The 19,224-nt window shown below is 37.4% G+C and overlaps 1 protein-coding gene across 2 annotated transcripts in view; it reads right to left on the bottom strand.

Moving 5' to 3' along the window:
• Positions 1-346: 346 nt before the first annotated feature.
• Positions 347-19,224, bottom strand: part of SH2D4B (SH2 domain containing 4B) — a 60,417-nt gene continuing 41,539 nt past the window's right edge. For both annotated transcript variants that reach the window (XM_053948860.1, XM_053948859.1), the window contains 2 exons: positions 5,415-5,635; positions 347-2,771 (listed from right to left, as the gene is read on the bottom strand). In XM_053948860.1, coding sequence (XP_053804835.1) covers positions 2,679-2,771; positions 5,415-5,635 — 314 coding nt within the window. In that variant the 3' untranslated portion in view covers positions 347-2,678. The remainder of the gene's footprint in view (positions 2,772-5,414; positions 5,636-19,224) is intronic.

Raw genomic sequence — 19,224 nt, 5'->3', positions numbered from 1 at the left:
TTATTGTCTTGTTGCCCCCTTAGGCAACAAGAAGCACCTGTTAACTTAGAAAACATCTCCAAGCTTGTATTTCACTCAAGTATATTGGCAACAGCTGCACATCTCTACCATGGAAAGCTTCTGGTTTTAGTTTCTGCTAGCTATTATCTCCTTTTGTTTCCTTCAAAACTTATCTTCAGCCAAGTGCACCGTATTTCATTGCAGCTGCTTCTGGTTATATATTGTTTAGATTTCTTCCTTGGTAACTCTATGAATTGGCTGACGCCTTTTCATTATTTCTGCGGGGCTTAAGGGAGAAAAAACAAGCAATTCCTTTGCTTGTGAATTCTGCCATTTATTAGGATGGTAAAACTCTCAGAAGAAATTGCAGTATTCCAAGTAATATCATTTGCAGGGGAACTTATAAGGGCTTTATTTTAAAGCTAGGTAAAACTTAGAGTGAGAAATTGATGGAATGCAGGCAAAAAATTAGAAAATTTTAATTAGGAAATGTGCTCTGAAGTGAAAATAATGTTAATTACATCACAAGAGGACACATAAGCTAAAGAGCTATTTTTTCCAGGCCTTCTTAATGCTAAACAAAACACAAGCAGTTGCTGGGAACTAGTAATAAATGGCTGTATTATTATCAGCTTCTCAATGTGAATTGCATGTGGAACAAGTTCTTCAATATTCTGTGTATAAACATTCACAATACTGTGTTGAGTAATCTTCCCAAAACTTTGGAATTTGCATGTGTTCTAGCATGCCTAGCACCTTTTCCAGAGAAAAAGTGGCATTTCATGGGGCTTTTTATTGTTGTTGTTCTTGGTTTTTTGGGGGTTTTCTTCAATGCATAAGGGCAAAGACTGGTCTGAAAAGACACCTAGGTGTCTAACCCTGTACAGTCACCTACTGCTTTCTGACTTTAGAGGTAAGTCTGTGCATACTTATACTTTTTATTGTTTTAAAGGTCCCTTTCCATTCTCCTTTAAGTAGAGGTCGAGTTGTTCCATGACAAAACTGTGCAGCTGTGAATAACCTGAGGCTGAGGTGGTTCTTGAGATGCCTCTGAAGAAGGAGAAAGTGCAGAGCTGGTTTCTCAGAGAACACAAATCTTTTTTGCTTATGTGCTGTGTCCTGACTTGCTTTGTTCTGAGGTGCTAACAGTAACTACTTAAAACCTCCTAAGCCAGTGTGCCAACTGATTAGTACAGAAAGTGCCCAGCTGTCTCTGTGGGAAATTCAATAGAATTTTCTTTTCGTGGGCCACAAACATTGATGGATTAAGTCACACAAAACCCAATGTTAACAGAAGAAAAGGTTCCTGACCAAGAATGCAGCTTGTGTACAAAAATCTGTACTTTAATATGAGCTAGCCATAAAATTAATTATAAAAAAATACTGTTATTACTACCACAAATATTTACTGTTGTAGCACCTGAAATGTTTAGTGTGCTTTATTGGCTTGGATAAGACAAGTTTCTTTTCCTAGTTGATTTTACCATCCAGATCAGACAGAGTACAGAAGGTAACAATGAGTCAAGAGTCAAATGACTGAGGGCAAAAGGATTTACAGGAGATTCAGGAGGGGTCTACACCTGGATTTTGAACAGAACCCCACAGAGCTCAGAGAATGCCCAAAGCAGTAGCTTATAGAAATATGCTCAGTGTGCCTTTCCTATGTGTACTGTGATGAGATTTTATTATTTTTCTAGTCCAAGCACTAGGCAACTGCCCCACAGATCTAGGCTTCTGGTTTATTTTCATGGGCTTAATATTTATAGTAAATAGATCAGGAACACATTGTGTGCATCTTGTTTTTACACATAAAATAGCATGATGATGATGTAATTAGCTGTACCTTTTCTATGTATAAATACACCGGCCCCACCCTCTCATAACTCAGAAAAGGAAAATACCCAGTCTTGTAGCAATGTAAAGCTAGGGATATCCACTGTGTCTGTTACACATCTAAAAGTGGAAAGCATGACAAGGCCAGTGAGAGAATTGCAGCAAATCAAACAGTTTCCTTTAGAATAAACTGACCACTTACTGTACAGGAGTAAAGTTCTTTCCAAGGCTATTGGACTTCATGAAAATGTAAATAAAATGTGTATGACCTTATTCTGTCTCTGCTGTGGGGAACTTTGTAGGCCTGAATTCAAAAACATAATGGCAACTTTCAAGCTACACCTAATTACATACACAATCACAAACTTCACAGGGATGTTTGAAGGCTGCTTCTCTTGTCATCAAAGTGCACCACTGGGCAATGAAATTGTCAACAGAAACTGTCAAACCTTCCTTTGTAACACAGAATCTGTTCACCAACACTGATACTTCATACAGTACTCTGTGAATGGCTCCTGCCTATGCTTCTTGCAGTATAAAACATGAGAAAATTAGGACAGGAATTTAGCATTCCGTGCAATTGGCTACAACCCCTTGAAAAATTTTTTGAAGTAGTCCTCTTCTGCAATTTGCTGGTAATTTATCACCTTTCAAGTGCTAGCAACATAAATAATGATTATGATAATTCAGATACAAACCAGAAATATTTTAGGCCTCCTAATGAGGATACTTTTTGGCCACAAGACCAGTGGCTTTGAAAGTGGGTTAACTACTTCCATTGTTTACTTTTGTAACTATCTATTACTACAGCTATCCAGAATGCATTCCTGTTGGTCCTGGATCAGTCACTCAAATAAAGGGCTGTAGTCTGGTGGATTCTTCTGCTGTCCACATGGCTCCAGGAGTAGCTCCCCACCTGAGGACGTGATAATTTCTTCCTGGAATGATAGAACCAATTAAAATATCAAATATCTAAGCCACACCTACCTTCTAAGAATAGCAATGAAGGCCATCACTCCTCTGTAACTGGCAAGCAACTATGAATAAACACTTGATAAAATAATTACAGGCCAGGAAAAGGATCTTATCAATTAATAATTTTCTTCATGCTTTGTTTATCTCTTATTTATGCTGGTAGCAACTTGTGCTGCTATCAAACAGTGAAATCAGCGCACACAAGAGACTCTGATTTGTACTACTTGTAAGTTGCTGCACTACTTAGGAAGCCAGATACAGATGCTTATAGAGGGTGTTCTCATGGGTTAATTGAACAGACAGATGCCAGTCTTACCATGCTGCTACCCCCAGGCACACTGAGCAGGAGCTCAATGTTGAGTGCTCACACACAACAGTAACACCTTTCAGACTGATGACAGCAAGGTGAAAGACATTGCCCTTGCTAGGTAAAGACAGTCTGTACTCACAGCACCGATGCACAGAAGATGCACACTCACACCATATTCTGTAAGGTTTGTTCTTCTACCTAATGGTTACCACCCCCTTGTGTCTGCCAGCTGAGTTGCTTGAGTGACCTCTCAGTTTTTTTTAATCAAAATGAAACAAAATTAAGTCAATCAGTATAAGCAAGTGAAAAATTAGTTAATGTCAGCCCTCTGACATTAACTTAAAAAAAAAGTCCACGCAACCTGTGGGGTGGGGAAGTATACCCTTGCTAAAAATATTCATGAGGAAAGCAGCACTTTTTCCCAAAAAATACAGCAATAGCTCAAGGGAAAATGTGCCCACAGCACAACTGCTCACATACAGATTGCTTGGGGTTACCAGGAGGCTTTGGGACAATTGACAGTGTACTTCACCAGAGAGGGCAGGCAGAAAAGCCTCCAAGAAAGCCATGTGACAGACAGGATAAAATGCCTCCTGAGATGATTGCCAAAGGTACCAGTTTTAATACAGCCATAAGCTTGACAAGGTAAATAGAGTTGTGTGTTGGCATTAGAGCTGAACTGGTTTGCCTGATAGGCTTACTACAGGGGTAGCTATTAACTTTTATCATGGGACACCTAAGCAAGCTTTTTTCCTTTTTATAAATGGCAGGAACTAAAAGCCATTCTGCTTCTGACAAGTGCTCTACTGCTGTCTGTAAATAGATGTGTTATTAATACACTGATTGCCTAACGTGAGCTGTGATGCAAATATGAAAATGAGCAGAGGGGAAACTACATTAGCCAGAGGTTCCACATTCAACACCTGATAATCTGCATTTGATGTGTTGCATGTCTGCTTTTCTTTCCCTGACAAAGCCCTGGTTAGACTCTTTCCAGGTGCACTGGGGCTGGCTGCCTGGGATGGAACTCACAGCTGCCTGTGCTCCATTGTGACATTGTGTTTTGAATTGGTGGCTAAAACAGTGTTGATAACACACTACGGCTTTGGCTGCTGCTGATCAGTGCTTGCACAGCACAAAGGCTTTCTCTTTCTCCCGCTCAGGCCCTGCTGGCAGAGTAGGCTGGGAATAAGGGAGAAGTAGGAGGGGACACAGCCCAGCTTGTTAACCCAAACTGGCCAAAAGGACATTCTGTACAAGAGGGGTGTCAGGGATTTGAGCTTCCAAGGTGGCCACTGAGAAAGGTTTTATTTAAATTAGGGGAGGACATATATTTTAGTCAAATGTGACACCTACCATCTCCCCATGTGGAAATACAATTTGTGGATATTTAATGTACTAATGATCTCTAAGGGGACACTAAGGCAACACTAAACAGATGCCAAAAACAAGTGAGATAAAAGCAAAATTTAAAAGATAGGGAACTTATAATAAAAATAACCTGAGGCTGAATAGTTAAAAATTAAAAGCTGCAAAGAAAAGGAGGAGCAAAAAATTTATAGAATTACTCTGAGACAAGAGCAAGAAAAGGATAAAATAGGAAGGGGAACTAGAAAAGAAAGGAAGAAGAGGAATTATAAGGGTGCCTAAGAAAAAAAAAACAGAATTAAAACTGATGAAGATAGGGAGAGATGCAAGATGAAAACAATTTATGCTTTCAGAAACAGTACTACTATTTAGTTACAGTCTGGCAACGAGAAACAGAACCTAGAGGTAAAGTAATTCAAACCCATCTAAAGTCGAATAGTAAATTCCTCTTGCAAGATTGTTTTGGGTAATAAGGAGTGACCCTTAATACACCCCTAAAAGAGAGACCCTCCATATTGCCTTTAGTGCAGGGTCACACTCTCTTGCTATTGCACATTACAGCCCTCACATCAAAGGTAGAAAAATGCTGAAATTTCATTGAAAGACCTTTCTATGGTATTTCCAATCCAATTTTCCACAGCAAAAAGGCTCAGAAAGAGTTACATCTGTCAGCCCTTATTGGGCCATTTGTAGCCAAGGAGAGTACACACTTTGTAAGGGGAAACAAGTACATACTGGAGCATTTGAAAGAAGGGGAAAAGCCTTCTGATTCACTGCAACAGAAGTATGAATGTTACAGCTGGGCTTAGTGTACAATACTCTTTCCCACTATGGTCATTCCTATTTTCCAGTGTGGTTTCAAACTACACAGCTCCTCATTTAATTATTCATTCCACTCAGCTATTGATCTCCACCTAGCAAGTGTTACCTTGTGAAAATCAATCAGATCTGTGAGCGTTGGGTGTCGGTTTGGATCTACCCCCAGGAAGCTGTAGAAATCCCCCGAAGCATCAACCAGGAAGTGCTTGAAGCCGTTTTGCTGGCGATAGGACAACGCGTAGCCCCAGATTTTCTCACTGACTCGCACCAGGAACGCCCCTTCAGATTTATTCATCAGCAACTCCTCTGCTTCCTGACGGCTGATAATGCCTGGCAAGAAAAAACCCCATGGTTATGCAGGTAACAGGTCTGCCAGAGGCAATCAAATGCAGCAAACACTGAACAAAAGTGAAATCAGAACGGTGCAACTTCTGAAGACTGGAATGCTTCAAGGAGGAGTCTAGGAGGAGATGGAGACAATGTTTATGCTGTTTGCTTCTGAAGAATAGCTGTAAGAGTTTTGATGGAGTCTGGTGGAATATGCTTTTTAATTTGATGATTAAGACTAGCTTTTTCTCATCCCTACTTCTTTTTCAAAGGAAGTACATAAATGCAACTGGCCTATCAAAGCAGCAAATCCTGGACAAGCCATCTTTTAAGCAGACTAGCACAGCTTGGCATTGCAGCTTGAATTTGCAATGCATTGCTGATATTTGCCATTGTCTTTCAGTTCTGCAGACTTCTGTCTTACAACTGCTTTAAAGGTCCTACAGAAAGAATGTAAGGCAAGTGCCAGGAGAAAAATAATTTCTCTGCTTTTGTACACCCACAAACATACACATCCATAGATGAATATAGGTAAATTGGAGGAAAAGGTTTAACGGGAGTAGAGTTTCAAGAACTTTCTCATTGTATTCTTTTGTGTTGGAAAAATCTTCATCTTTCTTGTTCCTTTTGATTCAGGGGCACAGCACTGAAGTTGCTAGTACTTCTGCTTGCATAGAGGTTATAAAAGATAAAACCTATTCTGATCCCAGCCCACAATAAAGGTCGATCAGAATTGCACCTGGCATGAACCAGGTCTTACCACCCACCCAGAGAGCCTAGTTCCAGTCTGTCTGGTCGGCCTAGAGGACAGTCAGCTCATGTCTCAATTATCTGTGAAACACCAGATGCTCACTCTCATTGGGAGCAGATGTTGAATTAGGCCATTCTGAATGTGAACATGGCACATACGTCAGTAAATAATGTATGTACATGTTCCAAAGCTACTCTCTGTGGGGATAGCTTTCTCCAAACAATGCATGTAATATTTAATGGAATCACTTGTCATCATAGAATCCTACACATGTTCTAGTGAGAGTTCCATGGAGTCCAAGTACTGAAAAGCCACATTGTTTTAGTGTAATAATAAACATAGTTCAGGGATTATCAGTTTGCACGGAGAAGGGTTTACCTGAAAGTTTAGAATGCTCTAATTAAGTCCTTAAAGAAAATTATGCATCTGGGAGACATAGGAAGGGACTGAGGAGGTCTGGGCACTAAAAGCAAGCACTGTGTGATATTAGGAAAGACAGAAAAACATCTACTTCTTTCATTTTTTGTCTACTTTGAGAATATGAATTTCTTTTACAGTTTTACTTGGTGCAGTGATGAAGGGCTCAATCTCAATGGGGCTCAGAGGTCCCCTTGGGAATACCCTCAGTACTAAGAAGAAATATACACACATATAGTCTGCTGAATGACACACATTTCTCTTTTATGAAGAATATTGCATCCTCTTTGCATCAGACATGAAAAACGGGCAGTGCAAACATAAGCGTTTGTTTAGAAACAGCAAGTAACTGCTCAGCAACAGTGTCAATTTATGCACTTTTCAAAATTCAAAATACTTTTATTGGAGGTATTCCCAGATGAATGATTAAAAATTTTTGAACTCTGTTCAAATAAAAAGACAGTACCAATATGAGTCCATATGATACAGCGTATTATGAGAAGCTGCACCACCACATCCCAATACCAGGTACCCAAGGTTGACACAAAAACTGATTCTGAAGTCACAGTATCTGTTAACCCAGTCTTCTTTCAAACTGGCCTAATTTAAATATGCATTAAATGCTTTATTAGTGATTATGATGGCTACTTCCTTGACAGATCTCTACTGGAAATAAATGTAGATTAGCCACACTACCAATCTCAGAGTGTAATGACAGGAAAGGATAAACACCAGCAAATACTACATTAATTACCATAAATCAGTACTTATACTGTAGTTCTAGATTGAAAGCATGCTGATAACTTTTGAGATAGGAACTGGTGTTGTTATAACTACCTTTTCTCCAAACAGTGCCAGAACTGTTATGCAGCCCTGACAAGGAATGAGGTAGACTAGACAATTCAGCCCGATTAATATAGAGGATTTCTGAAACAAAGAGAGTTGTAAAAAAGTGTGGTTATATTATACAATGAACACTATTAGGATATTTCTAGGGTTTGAATCACTATCAGGCATATAATATGAAATTCATTTAGCATTGATTAGTTTAATGGCAAACAATCTGTTCACCTGCTCTCAACTCCCACCAGTGGAGCTAAAACACTGGAGGCTTCCAGGCTACACACGATGCCATCTTCTTTGCCAGACCTTAGGTTTGTTCTGGGTACTTCATATCATTGAGTAGGTGAGAAATGCTACATCACTCACAGCCAAGTTCTTTTTTTAATTCTCTTTTCTGCTAAAGATGGTGTAATAAATTATCAGCCAGCTACTCTCTTCTCTTTTACTCTCCTGATTCTGGTAAAAGCTCACAAGAAAGCATCTCTCCAAACCATCTTTTCTCTCTCTCCTTGCCTCCCAGTTATTTTATTTTTCTCTGGTTCAATTCTTCAGAGGGTGGTTATTACAGCAATGAAAGTTTCCCTCTACCCTTTAAAAAACATTATCCTGTTCTCAAGACAATTGGAAAAAGAGTGGCACTGTTCACTCCTGAGATAACTGTAGAAAGATAGACATCTGTAAAACCCTTACATTTAAAATTGCTTTAACTAAAATTAAGAAACTTTGGTTTCCCAAGGCTCCATTAAGAGGTATAGAATCACAGATGCTCTTATTTGTGCTAGTTAGAATGTTAATGATAAATATAATATTGAATAGAAACCACTAGTGCTTTAAAAACTAATTTCTCCTCACTCTTATTCTTGCTAATCTCTTAAAAAGATTTTTAAAAAGGAAAAAGCAGTCCAGTTTTGCAATGTTTATACATATTTTGAGCTTGGATTCATAGCAAGAGAATAAGATTTTCTAAGACAGTTATTTCAAATCATAGAACATTCATCATCAACTGACATGTTTCTAAATAACAGCTTCATTTTTAAAATACAGGACAATTTTTAGATGATGATAGGCAAGTCTTAACATTTTTGTTGTAATTATGTTCTGCTCACTGCCACCAATCTTTCAAACAGGAAAAAGAACATCCTAACATTTAGGGTATATTAAGCTCATGTGAGAAGTGGTGAGTTCATTATTAATTTAGTGAGCCCAGCTAAGAAATCCTAATGCTGCCTTCCAAGTTTACAGGAGTCTCAATAGCAGAAAGTGCTATTCTGCAATATTCTGTAGTGACACCTCAGCTTCCCACTCTACTTTTAGGGTTATCCTACATACAACCTTGAGTGAAACTCAAGATGAAGTACATATATATTTGTTACAAGAATGCCACACCAAGTATGAATCCAAGGCTGATAAATTTTGCCAACAAGGCAGACTATGTACTAGAAGTCTTGAATTATTTTTTTCACCATTATGCAGATAAAGTTACATCATGTCCTTTGTTGTAACCCAGCAAGGGTCTGAAGTACCACATGTAATAGTCATGTCTATATAAAAAGATAATTCAGCCTTTAATGGTCAATATCTTCTTAATACACATACATATATACATATATATATATATATATATGTGTAATACATGTATATTATAATATATTTGTATATGCCAAGAGGCCAGCAGCTAAGGTTAGAGGGACAGCAAGTAAAAACACAGCCCAGAAGCTTTCATTTACCATTCTGCAATAGAAGCTATTTGCTCAGCTGATATATGCTCTTTTCATATTTTTTCCATTAACTTGATCTCAAACACTCCAGCATATGAGGTCTTACACAGAAAAGGTGTTGCAAATACCGGCATGAATAAATGAGAACAATGTAATGAAAGAATTCATGGCAAAAGTGCTTTCACAACCATTATGAAAAGCCTTGTGCAAAATTGATTTGATGAGCAATTATGAATATTCACACGTAATAAATGCAGAAGAAAGAGACCATCCTGTTTATACAACTTAAGATATCTAATCAGGATGATGTAGGTCACAAATCAGGATCCAAACCAGAGAGAAGCCAATACCAGCATCTCCTTTGTTTTCAATAGGATTAGATCAAAGCCTAGATGAATACAAATATGCCTGGCAATCATTACATGAATGATTCACATGCTAAAGGTCATAAAAACACATTACACTGACAGCAAGTGTAAACAGTAAATAAATAAGTAGACACAAGGAATTATGAGGAATTAGCAGATAACTCCTGAATAGGAGGACAATATTTGCGACTATATTTGTTCAATTATACAGGCAGATCTAATCAGGACTTTGAAAGATAATGATAAAATAGCCATAAGAGGGAAGGAGCAGTTTGCCAAGTATCAGCCAAACCCTTCCATTTTTTGAACTGAAAAACTGAGATAGGCAGACATACTACTCTAAATATAGCATTTAGAATAAAATAGTTCCCAATGGCAAAACAGCAAATTTTCCAAAAATTTCCAAATCAACTTCTTCTCTTCAAGACTTAATTTGAAAGTCAAAAGTTGGATTACACCTCACAATGAAAGAAAAACAAAAAAGCTGAAGTAAGTTTCAGGGGGGAAAAGCACTATAGAAGCTTGACAATAAATTTGTATAGAACAGATTTTATGGTCTTGGGCATTTTGAATCAAAAGTTGTGATTTGGTGAGAGGAAAATACATCACAGGTTTTTCTCCTTACTTCATTATGATTTTAAAAAATCATGCATTTGGAAGTAAAGATCAAACCTGCCTGGGGCCAAAATCTGAATGAAGGCAATCAGTTTGGAAAGAAATAATCAGACAAGTACACAGAAATTCAGAAGGGATTGATCCAAATGAAGCTGTGGAATGAAAATTTAGAATAGATCTGTCCTTTTTGAGGTCACAATAAGGTTGTATAGTAAAGGCTTGAAACAAACACTCAAATGACACTAGTAACCATCTCTGGTCTGGGAGAAGGTGAAAAATCCAGCTCCTTCAGCCACTAAAAGACCAAAAGCATAAAAGCAGGCTTCCCTGTAATGAAAAAGCAGGCTTCCCAAGTAATGGCTTCCCTGCAGTGGAAAAACTAGAGCAGCTATGGTTTATACTCTCAAGGAAAAGCATCACTCAAAGCAAGTTTCCTCAGGCCGACTTCTCCAATTCTCTCCCACAAGTGCAAGTCTATATGTGGACTCTGAAACTGACTGAATATAGTTCTGGTTGTTTATTGGGAAGGACACAATTAATCTACAGCAGGGTGATGTCTAGACTGAATACTTTATGTCATCCTTGAGACTGCCAATGTCACACAGAACTTAAAGAATGCTGTTATCAGTACGGTGGTTTATGCTGCGACTCAAATAGTCAAAAAATAACAAAGAGTCTAAAGTGCCACATATAATAGTCTTGTCTATATAAAAAGATAATTCAGCCTGTAACGATAAATATATATAAATAGAACTCATACATTGTCATTTCTCTGGTGATTCCAGCAGGAGTAGCATGCACAACTAAATACATGCACAAATATTTGCAGCAATAGGATCTTACAGTGTATTGCTATTGAAGAGGTTTCACCCCTCCTTCCTTTTAGTCACAATGCTTTTTTGAATAATGCCACAAGAAGAGATCAATAGCATTGTGTGAGTAAAGCTATAGCTGAGAGGTAACAATAGCTCTCCTCTGCTATTTCAGAATAGAAGCAATAAAGGCCAGAAAGCAAAGCAAAGAAGTAAATCAAAGACATCTGGTAATAGAAACAAAGCTGTTGAAGCTATTCACCATCTGCTGTTAAGGCAGAACAAACTCATATGGGACTAGATCTTGAAAAGAGTACTGTTTCCATTTAGACATTGAAATAAATGGCCATGCTTAGTAAAAAAACCAAGAAATTATAAAACAACAAAAATTCAATAAAAACCCAAACCAAAAACCAGCACAATGACTGGTAGGTTTGTTGAGGTTTGGGGGGGAAATTGTGGTTTTTTGTTTTCCAAACTCTGGCTTGAAGTGTCATGGCAAGAGCCCAAGAGCCAAGGGGTCCTGAATTCCTATGTAATGCTTTTGCTATTTACAGCTAGTAAGAATGCAGCTATTTCATGCTGTGCTGCAGGTTGGTAATCTAAGTCCTAGTAACTAGTAATATTCTTGGATACTGATAATAAAGAAAATATATGCAATAGGTCACAAAAAGCAAAACCTAAAATATGTGTAAATAAAACCTTCCTGCCTCCATAGAACTGCACTGGGAGAGAAAGTGAGTTGTATTTAGAAATCAACAGGTAAAAAAAAAACACATTTGAAATATACTCACAGATGAGTTACGTCAGTACTCAGGGGCCAGTATGGGGCCAGCCTTCTCTGAGCTACATAAGCAAATCAAAGTGAGACTCTTTAGGGAGCCTCTGGAGAAAGTTTTCTTTGCTCCACACTCACCACCTCTTCTGCACAATTTCAGGAGTTGAGCATGCAGTAACATACCTCAGATGGAGATAAATCTGTGCTGGGGAAAGATGAGCAGGGGGCTATTAGCCATTCTTCACCATTCCTCTCCTTTGCAACCATCCTGGCACATTTCAGGCATATGCAGAATTGGGAACCAACACCTCAGTGAGATTCAGCCATCTCTCCAGTGTGCCTTGCTCAGTATAGGAACTATGCCCTGGGCTATGCATAGACATGTACAGCAAACCAAAGCCCAGAGGAATAATATATTTCTGATGGCAAGAGATCCCTTTAGGCAAGGATGAGGCACCTTGATAATCCATCATGTCCTAAATGAGCGCTCCTTGAAGACTTGATGTGTAGGACTATCTTGAGTCTCTATACGCAGGAGAAATTCAAGGAAAAGTATCACAGGTAAGATTATGTAGAACTGGTTTTGTTTGGGTGGAGTTTTTAAAGGTTTTTTTTTTTTTTTTTTGTAGTGTTTTTTTGATTGGTTGGTTTTGGGTTTTTTTCTAATGTGGATTCAGCTCTCTGTTTTGTCAGAGTACAACAGTTCTTAGAATAAAGTAAACTCAGTCCTCAGAAGATTTCTTAATTCCCTAAGAATAAGATTCTCTAAAGCAATTAAAAACCTACTGAAATCCTGAAAGGAATGGATGTCTTACTCCCCTGAGAATCTTAAAAAATCCCATCTAAATGAATAATGCAGTAATAAAGGGTATTTTTCTTCAGGTTTACAGAAAATCGGGTGTGTTACATCCATTGTTGCCAGTGCAGCTCACAGTTAATTCCCTATGCACTCTGCAGAAAATATACCTCTTAATTGTCTCCTTCAGAGTTCATTCTACATCCAACTATCAAATATTGTAAAAATCCTTTATACCCACTGTCAAAACATTTACACCTTTTTCACTAGCAAGCAGTGCAGCACATAAAAGACAGGTGTTGGCATTACTTGTCTGAATATACCACTGTACAATAGAGCTGTAAATTCTTCTGTTAATATCTCCTCAAAGCCTTGTGTTGGTTTCTTTTCTTCCTTCATTTCAGAACAGCCTATAGAATTCATTAACTGAGAGGAAAACAATTTAATCTCTCTCTTCCCTTTACATTATTGTCATGTATCAGAAGAAAAAATATAGCACAAAATACTTTTTTTTTCTTTGCTTTAGCTAGAGGCTCTTCTGACCTGAAATCCCTGCATTAAATCTCTGCTATGACCCTTTAATTTTTGTGAGTTTTCTCTTCTTGTCTAAATAGCTTCTAAAAAGAAGCTTATGCTAAAAGATGGAACAGTTAACTATTCCATTTTCAGTGGCTTCTTGAACTAAAATCCTGTAAGTAGTTTACTATGTATGATCAGTACATTTTCAGAAATTATGGGTTAAGAATATTTCCTTTTGTACTTTTTTTCACTGGTGGAACACTGTTGTGTTTCAAAGTCAGAAGCCTCAATGTTCTCAATGTGAACTCAATGGAAGATCAACAACAGGAAGGTTGCGGTTTTGGTTTTGCTTTTGTTGGTTGGGTTTTTAAATCAGTAAATACTTCCAGGCCTATTTTAGATTTTAGACTCTGTACCTGACATTTCCTGCAAGTAGCATGGAAAATAAATATATGCATGAGATGTCTTCAAACTTGAGAAAATATCAATACGCTAATCCAAGTAGGGAATTTTGTAACAAATATTATTCCTGTAGGATGCGTTCACCTCCTTACAATACAGAGGAGATTGAATTTTTATTTCTATTATGTACAAAAAAGCTATAGCAAGCTATACAGACCGTCAATAAACTTCTGTGATGGATCCATGATGTGACACATGCAGTAGATATCAAGACCTTGCTGTATCTACTGAAACATGGAAATTTGCTTAATCAGTAAAGAACACAAATATCTCACTAAAACCTGGCAGGGCGAGAAATTGTCTTGTGGAATAATAAAAACAGAGCAAAGAAACAGATTATTGCTCTGATCCTGGCTCAGCAAACTGAAACACCTCTGCCCTGGTACAATAGTCACTGATACTGTGTTTTGTGTGCAAACTGAAGAGTGTGACAGTTTTTTTAAAAGGTTAGTGGGCAGTATTCACCATCCTTTCTCCAGGCAGACAAAATGTTTGCATTCATTCAGTCTTGGTCTTGGAAGCAAGAAATGGGAAATTCTAGTTTGTGGGCATCTTTTGCTAGCATTTCACTTGTTCACATTTCTCACCTTGTTACTGCTCATCTAAATTCTCGAAGTTTACTTGAGAATTTAAAAATGAGAGAGAAAAACCTTCTAGTGTGCAAATTAGATCTAAATCAGGGAAAAAGATGAGAAAAGTGATATGTGCAAGAAGAGGAAGAGGAAATGCCCTCCTGGGACCTATTTATGTTTTCATAACTCTAGCCATCATTAGGCTCTTGTTTCTCCTAAATACTTCTGAGGGGGAGACAGACATGAGCATGAAAGACTGAGCTTTTACCAAACCAATTGCACAAAACACAACAAAGCCCACAGTGAGATTCTTGTTTACTTTGGATTTCTGCAAAAAGGCAAAGTAGTCTCTTAGAACCTTCCTGGCTTTGTATAAGTCATTCCAAGGCAACACTGCCTGGTGACACTCCAGGGGGAACACATGGACCAAAGGCAAGAACCGTGCATGGAACAGCACTGCTGCCAAGGACCCTTGGCTGGGATGACCTTCCTGCAGAGATCTCAGAGCCCAGCACTGGCTCATGGGCAGTTGCTGTAGGGAGCACAGTTCTGAATACACAGAGACTGAGGAAAATTTGTGAAGCTGGGAGTAATTCTTTCTGGAATCAAAGGCTCCTTTGAAAAATAATTTAAAGAAATATATAAAAGCAGAAATTATTTACAATTCAAAAACAGCAGTCGCTGAACACTTCGCCCACTGAAGGCATCACAATGAGAAGTGAGTGCCAGTTCCCTGACTTGCTGTGCAAGCTGCATTTGGAACTCGACCCACTGCTCACTCAGAGCATGGAAATGTTACCATTTCCCACTGCAAGTGGAAGACAAGGGTGAAAAACTGCAAGTGTTAAAACTTCTGTCAGTCTTGGGGATTGTTTTGGAAAAAAACATGCCTCCTTAGATTTTTATTTACTTGCAGCATCTTCCTTCTCTCAAGCCTATAGGCACATTTAACCATCAGGATTTTCTTTTAAAAACAGTGTCAGAAGAAATACTTGTACTTGCAAATCTATAGGTGTTTAATCTCAACAAGAAAGACAATGCAAGCACAAAACTTCAACTCTGCAGTCTTTTAAAATAGCTACATACTTTCCTATTTCTGAAATAAGCATTACTGACTGAAGTGTGGAATACTTTACAGACATGTAAATCCATAATCACTATTTTAAAAATTAAAATTCTAATGGATATACATATATATTTACTTATGTTAGCACCAGGTTCTGCTTCTGCACTACACATTTAATATATTGATATTTTTTAACAAGATGCTTCTTTTTGTCTTCAAATAACTTTGACATAAGAAAAATACTATATTCTAACACCAAATATATATTTTCTCATTAACAGTCTTTCAGTATTGATACATAAATTAGTTTTGATACTTGTGAATTGTGAATATTTGGCTGCTTAGGCACACAAACATTTAAGTTTGCAATGCAGACTGGCTCCTTTGTGTAACCTTCTCTAAAACAATGCCACATTTACAGATGTATAGAAGAGACAATAAATAATGAGCATTCATTTAAAAAGGCTGCTGTGGGCTAAGAAAAAATGAACTCCATCCCAGCCAAAAGCAGGACATTACCCCACCATCTGCATGCTCTATCATGAGTATACCACTTGCAGAGGAAAACGGGATTTAATTCAGCACCAGTGGATTTCATAATATCTACACTGTGGTTGATATTATCCTGAATAAATTATATAATAAATCAGCATAAACTCTGGCAAACCAGCGAGGGCCTGATTAGACTTTGCCTTGTTTACTGTGCAGCCATTTATTCTGAGGCAGGTTTCGACCCATTATACCCATTTTTCCATCATGTAATTAAGTACAGAAAATAAAGAAGAATTTAAAAATCAGGCCCATGTCCACACAGACTGGACTGAGATAATCAGCTGCCAAAAAGCTTTCTAGTAATAATAGCAATAAATTACTTAGAATTGTAACATGCTCTGATTTTCTATCAAAATTAACAAGACAGCAAATTTAAGTCCTAGTGCAGTTCCCTGTGCCACTATTGCCATAGCTGTAAATGGCTAGGAAAGAGAGTACTGCATTTACTAAATGCAGAAAAGCAATTAATTGCTTAGGTAATAGGAAGCTACTGACAAATTTCATCAAGCCAAATGAAAAGCAGAAAAATAGACAAGAATATTGTGAAATCATGGTGGCCGCATGACACAAACTATAAAAAGGCAAACAAAAACAAAGCAGATGTATCTATAACACTACATTTTATGAGTATCCCTGCCTTTATCAGATCATCTCCACAAAGCATTAAAAAAACCCACCAAAACAAAACAAAAACCCACCCACAGAACACACACAAAAAGTAAAAACAAAAAAAACAACAACCAAAAACTGGAGGGAAAAATAGTGCATTCAGTCATGAGCCAAATTATAAAAAGCCTGCAATTCTTAGTGGTTAAATCTCAGAGAAAAATAACAGTGCCACTTTCTAAAGCTTATCTCTAGAAAAATAGGAAAATAATTTTAGAAAAAGGTAATTCTTAGGCATTCTTTCCTACTTAACATTGTTATAAAGCTTTTCAATATGTCTTGTATAAAAGTAAAATAGAATGTTTTAATTTTAAAAACAAAGAATGTTTAAGAATATTTTGAATACATATTCCAGTTTTTCATGAATTTGTTGAATTAAGATAAATCCCAACACTTCAAATTTGGACTTTGAAACTGAACTTACTGTCTTTATTAGAGGTTTCAAATGTTTTACTTGGATGTAACAACACAACCAAAATATAGACTATAGCTTCAGGCAAACAGGATATATATCTTAGTCCTATTTAGGAAAAATCTTAAAAAATAAATGAGACGTACTGAATGAAAGCACATTTTAGAACACTGAAGAAAATTTACCATGTTAGTGTTAGAGGAAGACAACTGCATTGGCTTTAGACTAGCAGATGGATTCAAATAATTTTCTGTATGATGCATCTCTGAATGAATACTTCAATTACTTTCCATAAATAAAGGCAATTAATCTTAAGTTCCACCTAAAACAAAGAAGCTTCACAATGACTTCAATGAAAGAGCGAAAAAAAAATGTTGACATGAGTAATGACTCTTAGATATTCAAAATCTGCTTGTGTGTAAACTGGAACGCAAAGCTTTCCACAGACACCCATGCTTAGTAAGGTTTATTCACATGTCAAATTGCTGTGAACAAATGTCTTGAATAGTGTAACACAAAATACACACGGGTAGGAAAAGTTTTGTAATTCTACTGGTTACTAACAGAGAGATGATACCCAGGCTGATCATGTTTTTTGAGCATTATGAATGTTCAGAGCCTTCTTTGGGAGCCTTCCTCCTAGATTGTTAGGTTAAATTGCTTTATTTATGCTAATATTGATTTGCTATTCAGTACACAGGGAATGCATTATGAATAAAACTTCATTAATTCAGTGGCCTCACTGTAAAAGCATTTGCCCAATGAACCGCTAGTGAAATGTCTAGAAGATAATTGAGTTACATGGTAGTAAAAAAATATTACACTACAGTCTCTGACAAGCTGCTGACTTGCTGGTGTTGCTAATGTTTCCCACCGGCCTTATATTGATACTCATCTGTATTGATGTATCAATGCTTTTTATCTGACTACATGGAAGTTAGGTTTGGATTCTTCTTGCATCCAACAAGATTCTTTAGACCTCTAGTTTGACTTCAAGCAGCAAGGATTGGCTTTTAGATCCTGGGGCCCTTTCTCCACGTGTTGTGTTTCCGTGTGCCTCATGACACAGCTGAGGGTTGCTGCATGCTCCCAGATGAAACTCTTAATTTCAGGAAGAACCTAGACTAGTGCCACAGATTTGGCCCAGAGATTATAGCCTTTCATGAATACCCTGAGTAGATACCAGCTGATAAAGGCAGTCACATGGTGCAACTGGCTCTGCAATCACCACAGCAATGCATGAGTACAAGGCAAGGAAGCTTTGCTGATAATGTTCTATGCCATGAATTAGACAGAAAAAAAGCAGTGGAATGCATTCTCAGTCTGCTTTTACCTAATAAGGAAGCCATCAGCTTTTAACAAAAAATACAGCCCACAATCAAAAACTACTGATGAACTCTTCTCCTTTCTATAACTAAATGAATAGAGCCAAAAAGTACAAAACCCTGATTATATTACCACATACACATGCTCACAATGGTTTTTAAAAGCACATATATCTTACAGCTCACCTAGAACACTATAATCTCAAGGGTGTTGAAGAATCTGTCAAGACACATTTCCCATAAACCTAAATGACAAGTGTACTAGTAAATCACAGTGTCAGCAGAGCTCACTCAAAAGGAGGAGAAAAACAAAAGCCACAGTTGACATGGAGCCCTGGAAAATTCAAATTTTACAGCTGAATGTTTCCACAGATAACTAGGCAGAAAATATACTGTGTTCTTTGCTTTACATGCTTTTCTCTCAGGTGAAGGAAAATGGTTTTTTCCTTAAATATATTCCTTTTGTGTAAAGTTTAAGAACGCATTTATTTTTTCGGTACATTAGCAATCTGAATTCTGAAATCTATTTTTATCTGTGAGAAGCTTCCAGATGACATCACTGATCTCAAAAGAAATCATTCTACATGTTTTTTTAATCAAGTAATTATTAGAACTTTTATTGCTAAAAGGGGTACAAATTTAAATCATGGTATATCTGGAGTAATTTCCCATATTCAAATTAAAACAGCAGGTCCAGATAGATTTCTACAAAGCATTTTCTGTAACTGCTTAAGAAACTACTTCTTTATCTAGCTCAAAGAAAAGTAAATCTAGGCATAATATTGATAACTAATTTTTCTTCTCACACACTTGGCTAGATTTGGGAACCTTAGGCTATCTTTGTTAATTACAGTGCTTTCTAGCTGCTTGCAGCATCCTTGAACATTGATTTCTTGTAGTGTTCCTCAGGGGGAAAAGTT

This window comes from Vidua chalybeata, chromosome 8 (assembly GCF_026979565.1).
Source record: "Vidua chalybeata isolate OUT-0048 chromosome 8, bVidCha1 merged haplotype, whole genome shotgun sequence".
Lineage (NCBI taxonomy): Eukaryota > Metazoa > Chordata > Aves > Passeriformes > Viduidae > Vidua > Vidua chalybeata.
The sequence above is the reverse complement of the archived record's forward strand: the minus strand, read 5'-3'. Positions and strand labels throughout refer to the sequence as shown.